Raw genomic sequence first — 21,279 nt, forward strand, 5'->3', positions numbered from 1 at the left:
GGTATGTGCCTTACCCCTGAGCTATCTATCTTGCCTACCCTGTTCAGACATGTTTAAGTAGCTCTCTTTCTGTTCCCACTGAGGATATGGGCTGAGCCTGATTGTGGGGTCTGCCACTGGTTCTCTCTGCTCTTCAGTTTCTGACAGAGCCTGGCACTCATGTGCTGGAATGTATGAGAAAACAAATGCTTCAGCAAACATATTAGCAAGTGAGTCAAGTTTCTTCTTGTCCATCTTCTCTGATGCTTCAGGTTTGGGGGTGGGCTGGGGGTGTCCAGCAGGTTGAGTCTGGTGAGGCCCTGGACCCCTCTTTTTTCCTAGAACCCAAGAGGTGACAGGGGGTCCCAGCTGCCATCCACCAAAGCTCCTCCTGTTCCTGCCTCTTTGTAGGAAGTGAAAAATTCCTGTTCAAAGGCGGGAGATGGGGCTATTTTTGGCACTGTGGGGGAAAAAAGCAAATGCTTCCCTTCTGTTCAAAAATACATGGTGAATGTGCTGGGCAGACAGGCATTCAGAGCTCAAAGCCACCGATGCTTGGGCCCCTGCCGGGGGTCCTGCCTCCCCTAGGGGTCCCCAGAGCCCATGAGGCCACCTGGGGGCAGCTGCTGTTTTCAGAAGGCCGACTGCCAGGCCCTTGCTTGGCCTCAGCCAAACATGGTCTCAATTAAAACTCACAGCAGCTGTCAGAATAGAGGCACAGAGCCTGCTAACTGCCCTCACCCCCTTGGCCTCCTCCCTTCTGACTGTGCAGCTGGGGGTGGGGAGTGGAGGGTGAGGGAGTAGAGGTGTTCTGAGCTCATCTCAGGCAGGGAGGCTGGGCCAGCTGGGGGACAGGGGGTCCAGGTCTGTGTGTCCCTGCTCAGGGCAGCCCCTCACTCCCAGGTGGAGAAAGTACACATGTACTAGCTGTTTTGAGGCACTGGGACTCTGGGGAGATTGGTCTACTTGGCATTTACAGTTTAGTGGGGAAAATGGGTATCTGTCCAAGAAAAGCATTAAGGGGAGTCGGGCGGTGGCGCAGTGGGTTAAGCGCACGTGGCGCAAAGCGCAGGGACCGGCGTAAGGATCCCGGTTTGAGCCCCCGGCTCCCCACCTGCAGGGGAGTCGCTTCACAGGCGGTGAAGCAGGTCTGCAGGTGTCTATCTTTCTCTCCCCTCTCTCTCTGTCTTCTCCTCCTCTCTCCATTTCTCTCTGTTCTATCCAACAACAAAGCAACGTCAACAATGGCAATAATAACCGCAACGAGACTGCAACAACTAGGGCAACAAAAAGGGGGAAAAATGGCCTCCAGGAGCGGTGGATTCATGGTGCAGGCACCGAGCCCAGCAATAACCCTGGAGGAAAAAAAAAAAAAGCATTAAGACTGGGAGGACACGGTAGTCTGGGAGGTGTTGCAGTGGGTAGAATGTTGGACTCTGAAGCATGAGGTCCCAGCTTTGATACCCAGAAAATACAAGTACCAGGGTGGTGCTATGTTTCATTTTCTCTAATCAATAAATAAAATCAATCAATCAATCAATAAAATAAATAAATAAATAAAATCAATAAAATCAATAAATAAAATCTTCAAAAAAAAAAAGAGCATGGCATGATGCTATGGGGAATCCACCTGGTCAGAGGTGCATCCTGGAGGGCTTTCCAGGGGAGGTGATGCTTTGGTTGATTGCCTGAGCTGGGGAATTGTCAGAGCTATTAAGCAATTATTCGTTGTTTATCTGTAATTTGAATGTAATGGACACCCTGTATTTTCACTGGCTTCATTTGGCATGCTGACCAGAGGGTGGAGATGGAGAAGATGAGAAAGCACAGAAGGTTTTTTTGAGGAAGCGATGGTTTGTAGGGTGTGTTGAGAGTGTTTGAGACAGAAGAAATGCCATGCTCAGGGCTGGTGAAATACTCCCTAGGACAGTGCATTGCTTTGCCGTATTCGTGACCTAGGTTCTAGTGTAGTCCCCACTGCATTGAAGAAAGCTTCAGTGCTGTGCTGTCTCTCTTTCTCTTTCTCTTTCTGCCTGTCTTTATCTAAAGAGAGAGAGAGAGAGAGAGAGAGAGAGAGAGAGAGAGAGAAGGAAAAAGGACATGGTATGGTCTGTTCCTGGTTATAAGGTGGCAGCTGTGAGGATCTGGACAGTGTGGAGTGGGGGAGGGGAGACGGGGTGCTGAGAAGGCTTCTAGGGGTTTGCTCCCCAGAGGGGACTGTGAACAGTAGGGCAGGGGTCTCTCCCCACCTTCCCCTGCCCCCAGAGCCAGACCTGCCTCCTGAGGCCTAGGGAAGTCGGAGACTCGCCTTGGAAGAAGACAACGCCAGCAGTTACTGTGCTCAAGGTCACGGTCTAGCGCCATGGGCATAGACTGGGCCGAGAGGTGTGCACCACAGGTGCCTCCTGGTGCCCCTTGCTAGAAGTCTTAGAGCCTGGTCCTCTTGCCTACAGGCCTGGACCACAAGTCCTGTGATGACTCACTTCTCAGCCTCCCCTGCAGGAGGGCAGGTCAGGGCTGGCCTGGCCTCTGCCCACGGCTCTTAAAGAGCCAACACCAGAGCCTGTGTCCACAGTGCAGCTGGCCTGGGGGTAGGGGGGCAGGGGCTGCAGCTTCTGCCTTCAGGAGCTTTCATTCCATGGGCAACCTGAGTGAAGAACTGGTATCTGCAGCCGGTGGTTCTTCGTGGGAGGTTGGGGGTGTGGTGGGGGGTTTATAGCTGGAGATGGTACTGGTGACCCCAGGGCTACCTGGGCCCTTGCTTATTTTGTGTCCCTTTCATTGTCATCTCACTGTCTTTAATACACACACACACACACACACACACACACACACACACATATATATATATTGATAGGACAGAGAGAAATTGAGAGGGAGGGGGAGATAGATAGGAAGAGAGGCAGAGAGACACCTGTAGCATTGCTTCAAACTTTACATCAGGCTCAACCTGACGCTGTTGACTGGCTACGGAAGAAGGGCAAACGCTAGAAGAAGAACTGCTTGTGAAACTTCCCCCCTGTAGGTGGGGACAAGGGCTTGAACCCAGGTCCTTGCACATGGTAATGTGTGCGTTCAACTGAATGTGCCACTGCCTGGTCTTCTCAGTATCTTTAAATTTTTTTTTTTGTTATATATATATATATATATATATATATATATATATATATATATTTTTTTTTTTTTGGTGTTTCTGCCTTTCCTAATGGGTGACATTCTCACAAGTGTAAAGTGCTATCTCATTGACGCTTTTTTTTTCTTTTTTATTTAAGAAAGGATTAATTAACAAAACCATAGGGTAGGAGGGGTACAACCCCACAAAATTCCCACCGCCCAATCTCCATATCCCACCCCCTCCCCCAATAGCTTTCCCATTCTCTATCTTTAAAATTTTTAAAAAAAATTTTTTGTTATTATTTTCCCTTTTGTTGCCATTGTTTTTTTTTTATTGTTGTTATAGTTATTGTTGTTTTTGATGATGTTGTCATTGTTGGACAGGACAGAGAGAAATGGAGAGAGGAGGGGAAGACAGAGTGGGAGAGGGAGAGACACCTGCAGACCTGCTTCACCGCTCGTGAAGCTACTCCCCTGCAGGTGGGGAGCCAGGGCTCGAACCGTGATCCTTACGCTGGTCCTTGCGTTTTGAGCTACATGTACGTAAGCCGCTGCACTACTGCCTGATCTCCATCTTTTAAAATTTTTATTTCCCCCTGGGTTATTGCTGGGTCTTGGTGCCTGCATGACATAGCTACCATTTCCAAGGACATTTTTTAGCTTATTATTATTATTTATTTTTCCGGAGCACTGTTCAACTCTGGCTTATAGTGGTGCTGGGGATTGAACCTGGGACCTTTGGTGCCTCAGGCTTGGAAGCCTTTTTGCATAACCATTGTGTTGTCTCCCCAACCCTATTGATATTATCATTTTGATAAAGACAAAGAGAAACAGAGAGGAGATAGGGAGTCACCTGCAGCCTGGTCCATCTCTCATGCCCAGGGGCTCGAACCTGGGTCCTTGCACATAGTAGCTTGTGTTCTTTACTGTTGTGCCACTGCCCAGCCCCTGACATATTAGTATCTTGCTGTGTGGGGGCTTCTCCTCTGGGTGGGGGAGGGAATCAGCACTCTCCCTCCCTTCCTGAGGTTTCCTTGTCCTAGGGGCCATGACACTAAAGACTGTGATTGATCTTTGTCATGCCTGAGCTGTGATGGAGACCAGCCCAGTGTGTTGCATCTCCACCCTGAAGGACTGGGGATCAGACAGGGATACAGGGGCTGAGCTGACACCACACAGCCTAGGATGGGAGGATAGGAAGGAGGTGACTCTCCCAGGCTCCTTGCAGCCACCTTCCCTGGGCTTTGGGAGCTGTGACACATGTATTTATTTATTTATTTATTTTTGCCTCCAGGGTTATTGCTGGGGCTCAGTGCCTGCGAATCCAATGGTTCTTGGAGGCCATTTTTCCCATTTTGTTGCCCTGGTTGTTGTTATTACTGTTGCCATTTGCTGTTGTTGGATAGGACAGAGAGAAATGGAGAGGGGAGGGGAAGACAGAGAGGGGGGGAGAAAGATAAACACCTGCAGACCTGCTTCACTGCTCATGATCTCTCTGCAGGTGGGAAGCTGGGGGCTTCAACCCCGATCCTTGAGCTGGTCCCTGCGTTTTGCACCATGTGCACTTAACCTGCTGTGCTACTACTCCCCAGCCCCTGTGATACCTAGTAACAAGGATTGCTAACATGCAATGGGGGTTTCTATGCTTCACCAGCCTTGCTCCATGATCTGTGGCTTCCTCCTCTCTGCCAACTGAGCGCTGCTCCTCGTATCTATTCCCTAAGGAGTGCTCCCAACCCTTTTGACCAGGCTGGGCTCCTGACTGTCATACTCTGAGTGTTTCTTCTGAGGACATTGTTGGACAGCCAGGTGGTGGGGTGATTCAGGGCTGCCTTCTCTTTGACATCTGGGCCTTGGAAGACAAGACCTGTGTCATGTCACTCCCCAGTGCCTGACCTGTTTGAGTCTTTGCAGTCAGTTGGGGGAATGATAATGTGAACAGCCAGTCGATGAGGAAGTGACTGTCACCACCACATTCACTTATTATTATTTTATTTTTTTTCTTTTTGGCAGCAATTTCATTACTCTGGGCCAAGTCTTTTTTTCTTTCCGTTTTTCTCTTTTCATTCATTTTTTTAAAAAAGCAGAATGTAAAACTATTTATTTGTGACTTATAGCAATAGCTTTTTGGAGGAGAGGTTTTTTTTTCTCCCCTCTCCTTTATTTTTTCTTACCACCAGAGTTATTGCTGGGGTTCAGTGCCTGTACAATGAACCCACCATTCCTGGTGGCCTTTTTTTTCCCTTTTCTCTTTCCATTTCCTTTATTGGTCAGGACAGAGAGAAGGTGAGAGGGAAAGGAGAGATAGAGTGGGAGGAAGGAAGAGAGACTTTTGCAGCTCTGCTCCATTGCCTGTGAAGCTTCCCTCTGCAGATGGGGGCCAGGGTCTTGAACCCTGGGCCCTTGCTCACAGTAACATGTATGTTCAGCTATGTGTGCCACTGCCCAGCTCCCTTGTCCTCTTAAAAATTTTTTAAAATTTATATTTATTTTTCCCTTTTCATTGCCCTTGTTTTTATTGTTGTTGTTGTTGTTGGATAGGACAGAGAGAAATATAGAGAGGAGGGGAAGACGGGGGAGAGAAAGACAGACACCAACAGACATGCTTCACTGCCTGTGAAGCGACTCCCCTGCAGGTGGGGAGCCAGGGGCTCGAACCGGGATCCTTCTGCCGGTCCTTGTGCTTTGCGCCACCTGCGCTTAACCCGCTGTGCCCAACTCCCTCTCTTGTCCTTTTATTTTTTATTATTAGCTATTTAAGTATGTTACAGTATTACATCTTTCCCTGTTCTCATTTCAGAGAGGTAGAGAGATGGATAGAGCTTCCTTCAGTGCCGTGGGACTCCCATGTGGGGCTGGGGCTCAGACTTGGGTTGCATGCTTGGGGAGGCATACACCCAACTAGGTGAGGTATCTTCTGGCTCCCACACTTGCATTTGACAGATGAGGAAACTAAGAGGGGAGTTCACTTGCCCAGGGTCACACAGGGGCTGAAAGATGACTCAAAGCAGGAAAAGACTCTTCCTGTGGACCAGGTGTTTCAGTGCCCAGCAGTGTCTGACCTTGGGCAGGTGCTTGGAGAATGTAGGTGTGGTCAGGTGGAGGCAAATTCCTGGGTACTGGGGTTTTCCACCAGGAGTCCTAAGGAAACCCCATATTTCACCTTCTTGGCAAGCCTCAAAAGACCTGGACACTGTGGTTCTTCTTCAGGACCCAGTCTTCTGGCAGACTTGAGACTGGCAACAGTGATGACTTGAACCAGAGTGTGGTGTGTGTGTGTGTGTGTGTGTGTGTGTGTGTATGTGTAGCTATAACTTTAAGTTTTAGAAAATAAAGTAGTTCTGTCACCTTTCTTTTTCTTTTTTAAGTTGTTGCTGTGGCCTCATGTAGGTGCTCTTGCTGGGCTCCCCCCCCATTTAATTTGAAATATAAAGAGACAGAGGAAAGAGGGGAGCTAACACAGCGCTACTCCACTACTCGTGCAGTGTCGCCATGTGGCGCTGGGGGCTCGTACCCAGGTCCTTGGTACGGGCAAGTGTTCACTTCATTGGGTGAGCTATCTTCCTGTCTCACCATGTTTACTTTCTAAAAGAACCACTTTTATTATTTATTTACGGCCACTAGGTTTATCGCTGGGGCTGGATGCCTACATGACTCCACTGCTTCTGGTAGCTATCTTTCGATCTACCTCCCTTTTCTCCTTCTTCCTTCTTTCCTTCCTTCCTTCCTTCCTTCCTTCCTTCCTTCCTTCCTTCATTCATTCATTCATTCATTCCTTCTTTCCTTCTTTCCTTTCTTCCTTCTTTCTTAATAGACAGAGAGAAACTGAGAGGGAAGTCATAGGAGTAGGGGGGAAGGATCCCTGCAGCACTGCTTTACTGCTCATGGAGCTTCCCCCCTGTAGAAGGGGATCCAGGGGCTTGAACTTTGGTATGTACCCACCTTTAAACAAACATAGTCCAAGTGCCAGCACTAAGTCCCAGCGATAACCCTGGAGGGAAAAAAATAAAATAAAAATAAAAATAAACATAGTTCGCGCATTCTACAAGGGCAGACATACCCACAGGCCTGCTATTGTTAGGTAGACAGCTGCAACTTGGGCAGACACTGCTCCTGCCCCAGGGGTAAGGATAAAGGAGAATTCAGGTGGTCACCATTCCTCCTGCCTTTTCTCCCAGGTCACTTGCCATTGACTTTTTCATCCAGTTCCTTCTCATCTTTCCTCTGTGTGTTAACTTTGGTTGTTTTTGATCATCTCCAGTTTTATGATGAGGAAACCCAGACCCAGAGAGGTTAAGTGACGTGTCCAATGTCACACAGCTGGGGTGTGGTGGAGCCAGGATTTGAACCCCAGTCCCTCTGTGCTTTGGTCTGGATCACTGGGCCAAAGGGAGTGGTGAGTGGATGAGCAGATACTGAGGGCCTCTGCTTCCTAATCCCAGCAACCCTTTGTGCTGGTGAGTCAGAGAAGCCAAAGATTCGGTGTCTCTTTGAGGTGACCAGATGCCCCAGTTCTGGAACCAGGCAGGATAGAAAGAAGGCCACCTCCCAGCATGCTAGGCCGAGGGCCTGGCTCTCCAGGGAAGGCACCAATGTGGGGTCTGCTGATGGGCAGGAGCCTCTGTGACCTGTTGTATGTACATCTCAAGTTGCATGCACCCAGGGGTGCTCAGAGAGTTTTCTCCATGGCCTGGAGGAAGGTCAGTCAGTAAGCCTCTTCCTGGGGCTGACTGTTTCCATGCTAAAGCCTTGCCAAACCCCCACTCAGGAGCCTGATGGGTCTGGGTTTCCATTTCACTCTCCACTGCCACTGAGTGACCTCAAACCAGTGACATGGCTTCTCTGAAGTCTTGAGTTTGACAGGGAAACAAGCTTCACCTCTTAGCACAGGTCCAGGTGCCCCAAGAAGCTTGGCCAACAGTGTGTTCCAGAGTGGCCTACTATTTGGGGGGATCCTGGGAGACTGAGGAGGGGAATGAAGGTTTGCCTTGTGTCACCTCCCGGCCTGCCCTCCTCTGCTTAATTTAATTTTATTTTTATTACTATGATTATTTTAGTGAAAAGTTGTGGGAACTGAGTGGTAATATATTTAGTTGGGCGCACATGTTACAATGCACAAGGACCCAGGTTCAAGCCCTGAGTCTCCACCTGCAGGGGGAAAGCTTCATAAGTGGTGGAGCAGGGCTGCAGGTGTCTCTCTGTCTCTTATCCTCCTCTTCTCTCTTGATTTTTCTCTGTCTCTATTCAATACATTAAAAAAGAAGAAGAAGAACAATAACAGCAACAGAGGTTTGTTATGTAAAGCAAAGGGGGTAGGGTGGGGAAGGAGCTTAAAAGGAGAAGCAAGTTCAAGAGCAGCCTGGGAGGTGGTTCACTGGGTGTGGTATTGGACTCTCAGACATAAGGTCCCAAGTTCAGTCCCCAGTATCCCATGTGCCAGAATGATGCTCTGGTTCTTCTTGACTCTTTCAAATAAATAAATGTTTTAAAAGAAGGCAAGCATAAATACACCCCTGGAGAGGGGTGGCCAGGCCAGGAGGGGGGCTTTGTCTTGGGTTCTTTTTAGTGTGGAGGGGAGCCTCCTGGGTGAGGGGAGGAAGGTCAGAGGTCTGAGAGAGGAAGATGTGGGCAAGGAGCAGGGAGAGGGGAGGAAGTGGCAGAGGGTTTGGGTCAGAGCTTTAGATGTGGCCCCCTGAGTCCCACTACCTGCTCACAGCCATGGTCACAGAAGGGTCACTTGGGATCCCAGCCTGGTAGAGGAGGGCCTGTGGGTGGAGTCTGCAGAGAAAGGGGACCTCCCAGGTTGCAGAGGAGGGTGCTGTGTGAGCTGCGGCAGGCCCCTGCCATGGTGGGTGGGAAGACTGAGCGCTGGGGAGCTGGGGAGGCTGGGCTGCTGCCACCCCCGTGCTGGGAGGGAGGGAGCCATGGGGGAGGCAGGAGGTGGGGAGCTGGCTTTCTCCTTCTGGACTGGGCAAGGGACTTGGTGCCCCTGGGTTCTGGGCAGGAGGCCAGGCTGGCACTGGGGCCCAGCACCCCCCTGCTGGGCGTTTATAGAAAACTAGGACTGGGAGGGGCTCTCCCCACCCAGCAGAGGCAGGAAATGGTAATCACAGCGACAGTCTTGCTTGTCACCGAGTCACATCTCATCTTCACACAGTGCTATGCGGCTCTGCTCTGCATCAGAGCCTGTCGCTGTGCCCAAGGTGACCCGGCACAGCGGTCCATGTTGGCCAGGCCCAGGCCTTCTGGCTCAGGCTGTGTCCATCTCCCAGCATCCTGTGCTGCTCCCTGGGCTGCTCTCCCCACCTCACCCATGGGCAGTGTTTTGCTCCAGCCCCTCCTTGACTTGCTGTCTGCTGGTCCCTTTGGGGGTTCAGGAGCCAGGGGACTTGCAATCTCAGGAGGCTTCTGAGGGTCACTGGTCAGAGGAGAACCCTGGTGCCTATCACAGAGCCTGCAAGAAACTTCCACAGGAGCTCTCTCTGGCTGGGGTGCCTAAAGGCCAATAACACAATAACACTTGGCGGGAGTGTGTGTGTGTGTGTGTGTGTGTGTGTGTGTGTGTGTGTGTGTGGATAAGGGGAGCAATTTGAGACTGGGGAAGCGTATGACACCTGGAGGAGGGTGGGTGCAGGTGTCTCCCCACAGTTCTTGGGTGTCGCAGGAAGGATCCTGGGGAAGGGGAGTGTCTCCAGGGACTTAGCGCCCCCTGCCCCTGCAGTGTGTCACTTGCATGTTGCCACGGCTGAGAATATGTCAGCTTTAAGCTGGAGCTGCCACTGTCCCACTGTCCCTTCCACAGACAGAGACACTGATGCCCACACAAAGGGGGATACAGGCCATAAGCGATCCACTGACCTAGCCCCTAGGACGCAGGTTTCTAGGAGACCTCCAAGCTCTCCCACTTTGAGACCTGCCCCCTCCTGCCATGGGGGATCGTCCCTAGTGGGGAGGGAGGGCAAGGCAGTCTACTTTGTCTCCAGGTCTTCCAGAAGGTTCCATCCCTTCTCTGACTGGCTGTACTGTTACTGCCCAGAGAAGGGGAAAGCAAGAACCTTCCATTATGAGGAGAAAGGGCTTAAAAGGTTTTAGGGGCATAGGGTGCTGTGAGCTGGAACATGGAAGCTAGTGGAATTGTGGGGCAGGGAGGATGGTGGGAAGGTAGAGATTGTGTTGACCTTTGAACTTTAACCTCAGGGTTCAGGAGAAGTTTTCTGAGAGGGAGAGATGTGACCAAATTAGGGATGTTGACAGTTGCTGAGTGGGGGGATGTACGGGGAGTGGAGAGGGAGGGAAGAGGGGAGGCTGAGAAGAGGCGGAGTGGGCTGGGGACACCAGGCCCTGGACTCTGGGGGCGGAGGGGGGGTGTTTCTGGGCAACTAGGCTGAGTGGGACTGGCTTTCAATTAGCGTGTGACTTCCTGGGAGGATAGTAAGAGGGGTGTCATGGCATGGAGGCCCAGGAGCAGGGTGGTCCTGCCTGGGGACGACATCTCTTTGGGCAGTGAGGGGCTTGGGGACCCTGGGCCACCTGGGAGGAGCAGAGGAGATGGTGGGGGCCTGAGAGTGACTGGTGGAAGTGTGGCTCAGAGGGCAGTGAGGAGGGGCTGGGAGGACCCCAGCAGCTGGAGGTTGAGAGAAAGAGTGGCCTGGGAAGAGCTATTTTCTGGAAGGAGGGGCAGTCCAGTTAGTAGTCAGAGATGACACAAATGGGCCTGGCTTTTTCTTTGTGCCTTAGTCAAACATGTAGCCCCCTTGCTTCCAGCATTTCCCTTCAGCTGAGAGGAGGTCTAGCTTTCTCCCCCTTGTTCCTGGAGATTGTGGCCTGGGGTGACTGGGGGCCCAGGAGGTGTCTGAAGGGACAGGGACAAAGCCTTCCATCCAGGGTCTGCTGTGGGGGCTGCCAGCCCCTGTGTACTCTTCCTGCTGTGTTCAAGCTTAACTTCAGCCAGGAGAGAGGTCTTTTGATTTTGGGAAATCAAAACCAGGCTCAGCATTCACCCCAGGCCCCAGGGGCAGGCTCTCTTGTTGGTTCCTGGCAGACAAGGGCCTGGTGCAGGGAGGAGGAGCGGGACAGCTGTTGGAGCTCTGCGTGGGGGACAGTGTGGGTTGCCCCAGTGCAGCGGGCTGGGTGTGGGGTAGGAGGTAGTGCCTGGGGGCAATGCACCAGTGCAGGGAAGGTGGGCAGGGGGCTGGGACCACCTCCTCACTCTGCCTGTCAGGTCTTCAGGAGGTCGGGGAGAGGCTCTGTGGGAATGCTGACTCGAAGCTGGGGATTTTCTGTCAGCTTCTCAAACACCTGCCCCTCACTCCTAGTGACTGTTCCTGGTGGGATTCTATACCCCAGATTACAGAGCTTAGTACGCCAGCCCACAATGTCCCAGAAAGAACTCATGCCCAGGTAGAACCTGCCACCATTTGGACTTTGGGAACCTGAACTGGATTTAACACTGTGTTTTTTTGGGGTGCACCAGAGAAAGGAGCTCTCTGTCCAGATTGGCCAGAGCTCATTGCATTGTGAGGGAGAAAGCTATTCTGAGAAAAGTGTTTCAGAGGGGCCAGATGGTGGTGCACCTATTTGAGTGTACACACTACAGTGTGCAAGGACCCAGGTTCAAACCCCTGGTCTCTACCTGTAGGGGGAAAGTTTCACAAGTGGTAAAGCAGAGCTGCAGGTGTCTCTCTGTCTCTTTCCCTTTCTACTCTTTCTCTCTCAATTTCTGTCTCTATCCAATAATATATATTTCTTTTTTCTTTTACCAGAGCACTGCCCAGCTCTGGCTTATGGTGGTGCAGGGGATTGAACCTGGGACTTTGGAGCCTCAGGCATGAGAGTCTCTTTGCATAATCATTATGCTATCTACTCCTGCCCAATGAATAAATATATTTTAAAAAGTGTTTCAGGGTGTGATTAGGTGCCAGTGGGCTACTCAGTAAGGGTTTGTTTCTTCATTTTTGTGGCCCTGGGGCCTTAAAATTGTATGGTTTCACTGTTCATAGATGACTTTTTTCATTCATTTACTCATTCATTCAGAGACCACAGAGCAAGGACTTTCTCCAGTGCTGTGGCTCTCCCATGTGGAGTTGTGGCTGGAACCTGGGCTGTGCACGTGGCAAGGCATGAACCCTATCTGGTCTCTTCCTCCAGCCCCATTAGTTTTTTCCCTCTGCTTCCAACGCAGGGTACTGGGTTGACTTTGATGATAATGGGACATGATGGGAGAGTAACTTGGCCTCTAGGGGCTTAGTATCTAGCTGGGAAGATGGAGGAAAAAAGCCCTTCCATTAAGTACTTGCTGGGCATCAGACAGACATGCATCAAGGGCTTAAGTCCCTGGTCCTTCTGTGAATGGTGCTGGCACGTGTCTCATTTTACAGATGCACAAACCAAGGCTCAGAGCTGTGGTGTCAATGTCACATAGCCAGAGCCCTAGCCTGGAGCACCAAGCTGACCCCCCAGGACCTTCCTCTGGACCTCTGTTTTGGCCCTGCTTCTTTTGGCCCAGGCAGCCAATGCCCTGGGTGCACTGGGGTTGTCTGGGTGAGAGCACTGATGGGGATAGCAAGCACAAAGACCTGGGGATGAGACAGGTTAGAGGAGCATGAGGGTGTGGGCAGGGGACAGGGCCAGGTGGCACGAGGATACTTTCCTTCTTGCTGGCCCCTGAGTCCTGCACGTGCCCCCATTGAGTAGGCAGACTTGTGGTGGACACCGTTAATTTAATTATTTTTTTTAGATTTTATTTGTTAATGAAAAAGACAGGAGGAGAGAGAGAGAAAGAACCAGACATTACTGCTACATATACTACTAGGGAATGAACGCTAGGGACCTCACAGTTGAGAGTTCAGTGGCTTCTCCACTGTGCTATCTCGTGGACTAGGACACTATTAATTTTATACTCCATCTGAGGTCCTGGAGAAGAAAGGCTGAGTGCAGAGCCCCAGCCCAGGAGAGTCACTCTGTTGCCTGGGCAGAGTGGAGGCTAGAGCACCCCATCATTGCTCCCCATCCTCCTTCTCAAGGCCTGTGATGGGCCTCAGAATTTCTGCTGAGGGTGGGGGGCAGAACTCTGGGCTGGGCGCTTGGCCTGCCTGGCACTGGGTCCTGGGAGGTTGAATACAGGCTATGGGCTGATTTCTCTCCAACCTTTTGTTTTGGAAAAATCAAAGAGGTGGCATAAGAGGTAGGTAAAATGTTGGATTCACAAGTTTGAGGTCCTGAGTTCAGTCCCCAGCATCACATGTACCAGAGTGATGCCCCTGTTCTCTCTCTCTCCCCCATCTCTCTCACTAAATAAATGAATCTTAAAAACAAAAACAAGCAAACTAGGGGCCAGGCAGTGGTGCACTTGGTTAAGTGCATATATCACCAAGTGCAAGAACTAGGTTCAAGTCCTTGCTCCCCACCTGCAGGGCATCTGCTTCACAATCTGCAGGTGTCTTTCTCTTTCCCTCTCTATGTCCCGCTCTTCTCTCAATTTCACTCTGCCTTGTCAAATAAAAAGAAAATAGAAAGAAAAAAATGGCCACCATGAGAGGTGGATTCTTTGTGCAGGCACCAAGCCCCAGCAATAACTGTGGTGGCAATAAAAAAAAAGTCAAGAGAAATCTTGAAATAATAATGCATCAAGGGCCAGGCCTCAATATAGCGTCACCAGCTGTCAGCACCTCGCCCCTGCAGCAGTGGCTTTGCCAGGACATCTGACCACCTGCCCACAGAGCAGCGCCCCTAACTGCCTAACAGCAGCCCGTGCCAGCAGCACAAGGCCCCAGTTCAGGCATTGCCGTTACCTTTGGTGGCCCTTGTTTCTTTCATCTCTTATCTGGAACAGCCTTGGCTCTATGGACATGTCGTGACCAATTGTCTTGTAGAAGATTCCCCGTTCTGTTCGTCTAGTATGTGCGCATGAGCAGACTCAAGTCAAATGTTTTTGGTGGGGAGCTCCACAGGGAATGAGGTATCAAATTGAGGACAAGTGATGTCGGGGTGTTTCATAATTGGGGAGACCAGGTTGGATCCAGGACAGTCATCTTTTAATTGATTTTTATTAAGGCTTTAACAGTGGCTTGCAAATTTTCTGTATTTGCAAAAGTTCTCTGCCCCTTCTTACTCCTAAATACTTCTCACAAAGTCCAAGAGTTGGGCTTCCATTGACTTTTTTGCGAGTTCATTTGTTTTAGTCATCTCTATTTCACATATAAGCAAAAACACCTGGTAGTTATCTTTCACCAGTTTACTTATTTCACTTGGTGGGACCTCCTTTGGTTCCATTAGTTTTGTCCCAAATGATACAATTTCATCTTTTTTAATTGTAGAGTAGCGTTCCATGGACTGTTTATTCCCTAATGTCTTTTTTTTTTTTTTTTTTTGCCTCCAGGGTTATCACTGGGGCTCTGCCTGCACTATGAATCCATTGCTCCTGTGGCCATTTTTTTTTTTTTTTTGATAGGACAGAGAGAAATTGAGAGGGGAGGGGGAAAGGAAGAGAGAAAGATAGACACCTGCAAACCTGCTTCACTGTGAAGCAACCTCCCTGCAGTTGGGCAGCCAGGGGCTTGAACCGGGATCTTTGCGTAGGTCCTTATGCTTCCTTACTCTGTGCGCTTAACCCTGTGCATCACCGCCTGGCCCCCTTCCCTAATGTCTTTATCCGGTTATGGGCATTGAGGTTTGTCTATTGTGAATAATACAGCCATGAACATAGGGCTGCACTTACCCTTTCAAATGAGTGCTATCACAGGTGGTTGTTTCTCCTGTGTTAGGAGAGTGAGGCTTAGAGTTGTTACTGGCCATTTTAGGGAGGTCCTGGCTTAGCCAGAAGCTTGACTGGGCCAGTACAAACAAGTGAGATGACTTAGAGAAATACCCTGAATGAATCATGGAGCAAGCGGCATGGAAGCAGCTCCGAGGCATTGTGGGAATGGCTTCTAGAAAACTCAGACAGAATGGTGCGGACACAGGGCTGGGTGTGGGGGACCTGGACCAAGTTCCTGCCTGGCCTTCTCCTGGCCATGGCCTTGGGCTTCTTCTTCTGGTCACCTCCCCAGCTCACTTCTGTACCTATTCAGGGGTCACCTATAAGTTGGGGTGGTAGCTGGCAGATGGGGGTTCAGATGCAGGCTGACCTGACCCTGGTGAGGGGTGTATGTGCTGGTGGCTGGTCTCCAGCCTTCCAGAGAACTGTGTGCTGTGCTGTGGGGGTGAGGGTAGGGCAGAAGGGAAACTGGAGGTGAAGAGTTTTATTTTTTGTGGGGGATCTGCAGCAGGGTGGTGAGGGGGGTCGGGAAGGCTGGACTTCCAAACTGGGGGATTCTAAGGAAAGCCCTGGCTTTGTAAACCCCACCCCCACCCCTTTAAAGCAAGTGATGTGGGTCCAATCTGGCTTCAGAATCTGGCCCCTAAGCCCCATCTTTGCCACGGGGAGGTTTCCTACACACAGGATTGGCTTTCTGTCATCTTCACTACTGCCGGGTGGGTGACAAATGCAACTGAGCCAGCCCTGGGTTAGGTCAGGGCCTCCTTTCCTTCCCTCCCTTCCCCTTGGCCCATACTCTTGGATACTGCATTCATCCCCCCACCCCTCCATCGGGTCATTTCAAGTAACCACCACCTCCCACCGCTCTGCACAGATTAGCTGACAGATCTGCCCACTATCTCTGATTTGGGCATGTGGTCCAGTCTCCCCAATTCTAGCCATCAGGTTTCAGACTGTGACAGCCCCAGAAGTAGATGTCAAAGCCCTTGCCCTGCCACTTCTTGTCTTGGCTCCTCTGCACCTCAGTCTCCACACTTGGGGCTGGGGCAGAGCAATGCTGTCTTCCCCGGGAGCTGTGTGAGATGGCCGACCAGAACACTGGGCAGACACGAGCTTGGAGTGGGCCCTGTGTGCTTGGCTAGGGCTCTGAGCTGGCTGTGAGTGGTTTTTGGTTTTTGAGAAGTGGATTCCTCATGTCCATTTTGCACCACCCTCCTCACCTCCCTTCCTGCTCCCGGGAAGAGATGCCAGCATCTTTCCTCACTGGCCTGCTCCTGCCCTCCAAGCTCCTGCCCCTGCCCATGTGCCCATTCATCCCATAGACGAGCACTGAGTACCTTCAGGTGCTCCAGGCTGTGCTGGGCCAGGCACTGTGGACTGAGCCCCCAGGACAGCTTGAGCAACAGGCAGGTGTGATCATTATTGTTCCCACTTTCCAAGTAGGGAAATGGAAGTCCCAGGAAACTAGAATGCTCAGGTCATCCCCACAGAGAGTGAGGGCGGCCTTGGAGGTGGCTAGATCTGATTCCTTGATTGCCCAGTAAACAAACACTGGTCTGGGCAAAGCTTGAATCAGGAGAACAAACAAACAAACCAAAAAAAAAAACAAAAAAAAACAAACAGCAACAAAAACCCTTCTTTTTCGGATTGCTTCATGCGTCAGTGGAGAATGAGTCTTTGGGTCTGGTGGAGCGTCAGCCCCGTTATATGGTGCATTTGGCTTTGGCTTCCCATTTTTAGGCTGGCTTCTTGTGGGGCTTCAGGGGAGGGTTCTGCGTGCTGTTGGGGCTGGGGGTGGGGCAGGGGGACTCTGCCCAGGACCCTGCCTGCAGCTAGCACCTCCTCTGATCCCTGGTCATGATGTATCTTGAATGCTGGTGGGATAGAGCCCTGCGGTTCCCCCACCCCACTCCCATGCCTGCCCATGAGGCTGTACTACTTGGACACCCCTTAGCAGCACAGTGACTCTTGATGAGGGGAACAGCAGTGCTACTTCTGAGGGGTGACTGGACCTGGAGCATCTCACAACTGGGGTGGCTCACTGCTGAAGGGTGTAGGGGGCAGTGGGCAGTGGGAGGGATCTTCTTGTTCAGTCACCTCATGCCCCAAGTGGACAGCGCAGGAGGGACGCTGGCCACTGTCAGTCCCCTGGGTCACGTCTTTGAACTAAAAGGCCACTCTTCTGTTTTCTCTTGCAGTTACTGAGAAGGAGGTCCAGCAGTGGTGAGTAGATGCCTTTCCTCTCACTGAGGGCATAGGGTGGGGGCTGGGGTCAGCCACAGGGAAGGGCCCATGGTAACTGTTTTAGCCCCAGGCCTGGGAAGACAGGCTTTGGTCTTCAGGGACAGGATGGGACCAGTGGATCTGGGTTGACAACTCCCTGTTCCCTGTGACATCTCTTAAGTGTTTGTCCCAACCCCTGCTCAGCAAAGGAATTTGGGACCAGAATCAACTTGGGAGACTGGTCACAGACTGGATTTTGTCGCTCAGTTATCCTGTAACCTTGGGAAACCTCTCTTCCTGCTTTGGGGCTCAGCTATCTCTTCTTCTTCTCATTCATTCATTCTCTTTCTTTCTTTTTTTTTTTTTTTTTACCAGAGCACTGGCAGTTCTGGCTTATGGGTGGTATGGGGGATTGAACCTGGGACTTTGGAGCCTCAGGCATGTGAATCTCTTTGTATAACCATCATGCTATTACCCTCTTCTCGCCACCTCTTCTATAAACTGATAGTTGAGAATGAATCAAGGATGCAAGGATGGGACGTAGGTTTCCTCTGGGATGTCTAACTGGAGTGGTGGGTTGAGAGGGATGCTGAGGTTGTATGTCATGGAGCAAATGGGAAGTGTGGCTGTGAGAGATGAATAATGAGATCTGTAATAGATTAGTGATGCCTGCTCAGGCTGGGTGAGGAGAGGGCCCTGCTGTCAGCCGCCACCCTGGATAAGAGCAGTCTGGAAAAGCTCTTGCTGGGATGGGGGTGGGGGTGGGGTGGAGGGTGGGGGAACCTTGAGTTGGGCAGTGGGTGGGTAGGGAGGTGAGTGAGGAGGCAAGCTTGGAAAACATCTGGTAAAGTCTGACGACTGAGACATGTACTCGGGAGGCTTGACTTGGCCTTTCTTGAGTGATGTCAAGTGCTTCAGTGCCTCTGAGTCTCAGTTTCCCTGTGTTATGTTAGGAAGCATGATGCTTTGGCTTCCAAAAGGTGGCACAGCCTGCAAGGGGTGACAGTCAAGGGGTGACAGGAAACTGAGGTCTAGCTAACTCCCCCCCACCTCCCCCCACACACTCACAGATGGTGTAGGGACCACAGCAAAGACTCAGGCCCTGAGACTCCTGGAGCCACCCCCAATGTCCTCTGTCCACAAGCCTGAGCTGTAGAGGGCAATGGCTGGGCCTGCCCTGTCTGTTGTGCTGACCCCTTGTTGGATACTCAGCCAGATGGACAGCCCTGGAGGAGAGCCAGCTGCTCCCAGCAGAGGAGCCAGTGTGGAAGGGGGAGCTGCTCAGACTCCCACCCCCACATTCACCTCGGGGGCCAGACCTGTCTCTGACCTCCTTTCTATGTTGCCTCCCTCGGTGAGTGTTCCAGAAACATTCTTGCGCCTACTTCTTTTGTCCCTGGGCTCTCCCTCCTGCATGCTCCAGCCCCTCCCTGGGCCTTTGCTCACTCACATCTCCCTTCTGGAAGGCTTCTCTCTGCTCTTATATTTTTAAATTTTCTTTCTTTATTAATTGACTGGATAGAGATAGAAATAGAAATCCAGAGGGAAGGAGGAGACAGGGAGAGAGAGAAAGAGACATACCTGCAGCACTGCATTACCATTAATGCATCTTCCCCCCTGCAGATGGGAGCCAGGGGCTTAAACCCAGGTCCTTGTGCATGTTAATATGTGCACTCCACTGGGTATGCCACTATCTAGCCTCACCATTCTGTGTTTCTGGGCCACTTGAACTCTACCTTTCTGAGAAAGCTCACCTGCATAGCCTCCTCTCAGAAGCCTTCCTGGACTCCCCCCATCCATACCTTATCTCCCTCTTCCCTGCATGGCAGCCAGAGTGGTCTTTGTGGAACAAAAGCTCTCCCTGGACCTCTGGTGAAATCTGTACCTTTGCCGTTGTGATTCTAAGATCCGGTTTGGTCCAGCCTTACTGGCACTTCTGTGATGGGCAGTCTTAGAAGCTATCTCTCCCAGACTCACCTCACTCTACACCTCCCTGATGGTTGTGAGGCTGTCCCCATGCTCGGTGCCCCCTTCCCTTTCTTTGCCTGCTTCCCACCTCCTCACCTGAGGGCCCTCTCCGGAGCCCCAGAAAGGCCAGTAAACATGTTTAAGCGCTTCCTCTAACCTCCTCGGCCTGAGTGTCATCGCCAGGGTCAAGCTGGGCAGCAGTTGCATGTGTGTGGCTTTGTGCTGTCATTACTGTGTCCCCTCCCAGGGCTGAGCCCTCACAAGCTCTCCCTCTTGCTTCACTGCCACACTTCCCTGGAACCCTGGGGCCCACAGCCTTGTCTGGTAGCTGCGATGAAGCCACCCTGAGGCTCAGATATCCTGCTTCCAGTCAGACAGGGAGGCTATAGGACTGGGTGACCTGGAAGCCACACCCTGGGAGCTGACCTCACCCCCAGTGAGTGACAGGAGAAGGAGGGCCATGGAAGCAGGTGGTTTCTGGGAACCAGGAGCCAGCCTAGTATGAGCTAAGGAGGCTGAGAGGGAGGTGTAGTGGTTAGAGTTGCTGGTACAAATTGTGTGACAGTCATGAGCTGTTCCCCCATCCCCATCCAGACCTGGAAGGGGCTGATTTTGACAGTAGTACCTCCCTGGGGACCCAGGACTAGAGGTTGGGGAGGTGGGAGTGCCAGCCTGGCCCAGGGGTAGGAGAACCATGGCCTCACCACCTTGTCCTCATGGTGACCCAACAGAGTGTCCCACTGTGACATTCCCTCAATGGAGCCTCGGAGTCCCCAGAAGTGTAGGGCTGCCCAATCCTCCCTGCCCATGTCATGCTGCCCCCCATCATAACTGGCCCTTTCCCCAGAGAGGTTGGAGGCTAGAGGCCAGAGGCCAGGAGGGCTGGAGTCCTGCCTCACCAGCCTTAGATGACTGTTGGACTTCTTGTGCTTAAGTTCCCTCTCTCTGGAAAGTGAGGGAGGATGAGAACAGCCACACTTACAGGACTGTTGTGAAGAGTAAGTGAGTTAGCTCTGAAACTTTTGGGACAGAGCCCCAGAATGTTCTCTCTGTTGGCGTGGTTGGAAAAAAGACCACCTCCAGGAGCAGTGGATTCATAGTGCAGGTACCAAGCCCCAGCATAACCCTGGGGGCAAAAACCAACAAACCAACAAACCAACAATAATCCTCAAATCCTGCTTAGTACGACCTACAAACCGAGGGTGCCCTCTTCACTGGGCCAGTGGGGAAACTGAGGTCCCTAGTGGCAGAGTGATGGCTATCCGACAGCCTGAGCCAAGACTCAGTGTGGAAGAGTGTTGCCGACACAGGCAATGGGGAAGGTGGAGGCTTGATGCTGGGGACACAGCTGTGTCTGAAGAGGCTGACTGGGGACTCTGTGGCTCTGAGAAGGAAAAGAAACAGGTCTTGTGTGGCCCCAAGTCCTGGGGACCTCAAGGCATTATCATTTGGGGCATCTGGTGGTGTGCCTTTGTGGCCAGGATAGCTGCTCTCTTGGGTCAGCCCACCTCCCCGTTGTTGTGAAAAACTAGATCAGAGACAGCTGAGTTGCTGGTGCTTGGCTCCCCACTCCCCCCACCTATGCCCACACAGTTTCCATTTTCCAAATTTTCTGTAATGCTTTCATTACGCTCAGATTATAAGCAGATAACCCGGCAGTGTTGTCACAAAGCTAGTGGGAGGAAGCTGGCTGAATTCTGCAGCTGCCTTGACAGGGCCTGATGTCAATCCTGGACCGTCCTCCGCAGCCTAGAGGGGGGGCAGTGTCTGCCCAACAAGAGCCTCCCATGGGCACTGTGCTGACACCAAACAGCAGTGAGGGAAGCCGGGAAGCCGGGGAGCAGCTCCACCTTAGAGATGGAGAAACCAGGCTTGGGGCAGGTCTTTCAGCTGTGTGTGCACATACATCCTTACATGTGTATGCACACATCCCCACATGTCTATACAACTTGTGTGCAAATGTGTAGATATGTGTGTGTGTGTGTGTGTGTGTGTGTGCATGTGTGTGTACGTGCTTTGTGTCCAGCTCATTCCACCTCCACGGCCCCAGCTGGGGGCAGGGCCCAGGCCCTCTGGCTCTTCATCTAGGACACCCTGTAAAGTCCCAGGAGGACAGGCAGGAGCAGAGGCCAGTGGGAAGGGCTTGGCATGGCCCTCAAGGACATGTTTGGGACCCTCCTCCAGGATCATCTGGAATCAGGTCTCCGGGGAGCTTGGGGAAGTGACTACCACTTGAAGGG

General features: G+C 51.7%; 1 protein-coding gene across 1 annotated transcript in view; it reads left to right on the forward strand.

Moving 5' to 3' along the window:
* Positions 1-21,279, forward strand: part of NCS1 (neuronal calcium sensor 1) — a 51,891-nt gene that overhangs the window by 13,121 nt on the left and 17,491 nt on the right. Inside the window, exon 2 of the mRNA XM_007527064.3 lies at positions 17,047-17,071. Within this exon, the coding sequence (XP_007527126.2) occupies positions 17,047-17,071 (25 nt within the window). The remainder of the gene's footprint in view (positions 1-17,046; positions 17,072-21,279) is intronic.

Source organism: Erinaceus europaeus, chromosome 10 (assembly GCF_950295315.1).
Source record: "Erinaceus europaeus chromosome 10, mEriEur2.1, whole genome shotgun sequence".
Taxonomy (NCBI): domain Eukaryota; kingdom Metazoa; phylum Chordata; class Mammalia; order Eulipotyphla; family Erinaceidae; genus Erinaceus; species Erinaceus europaeus.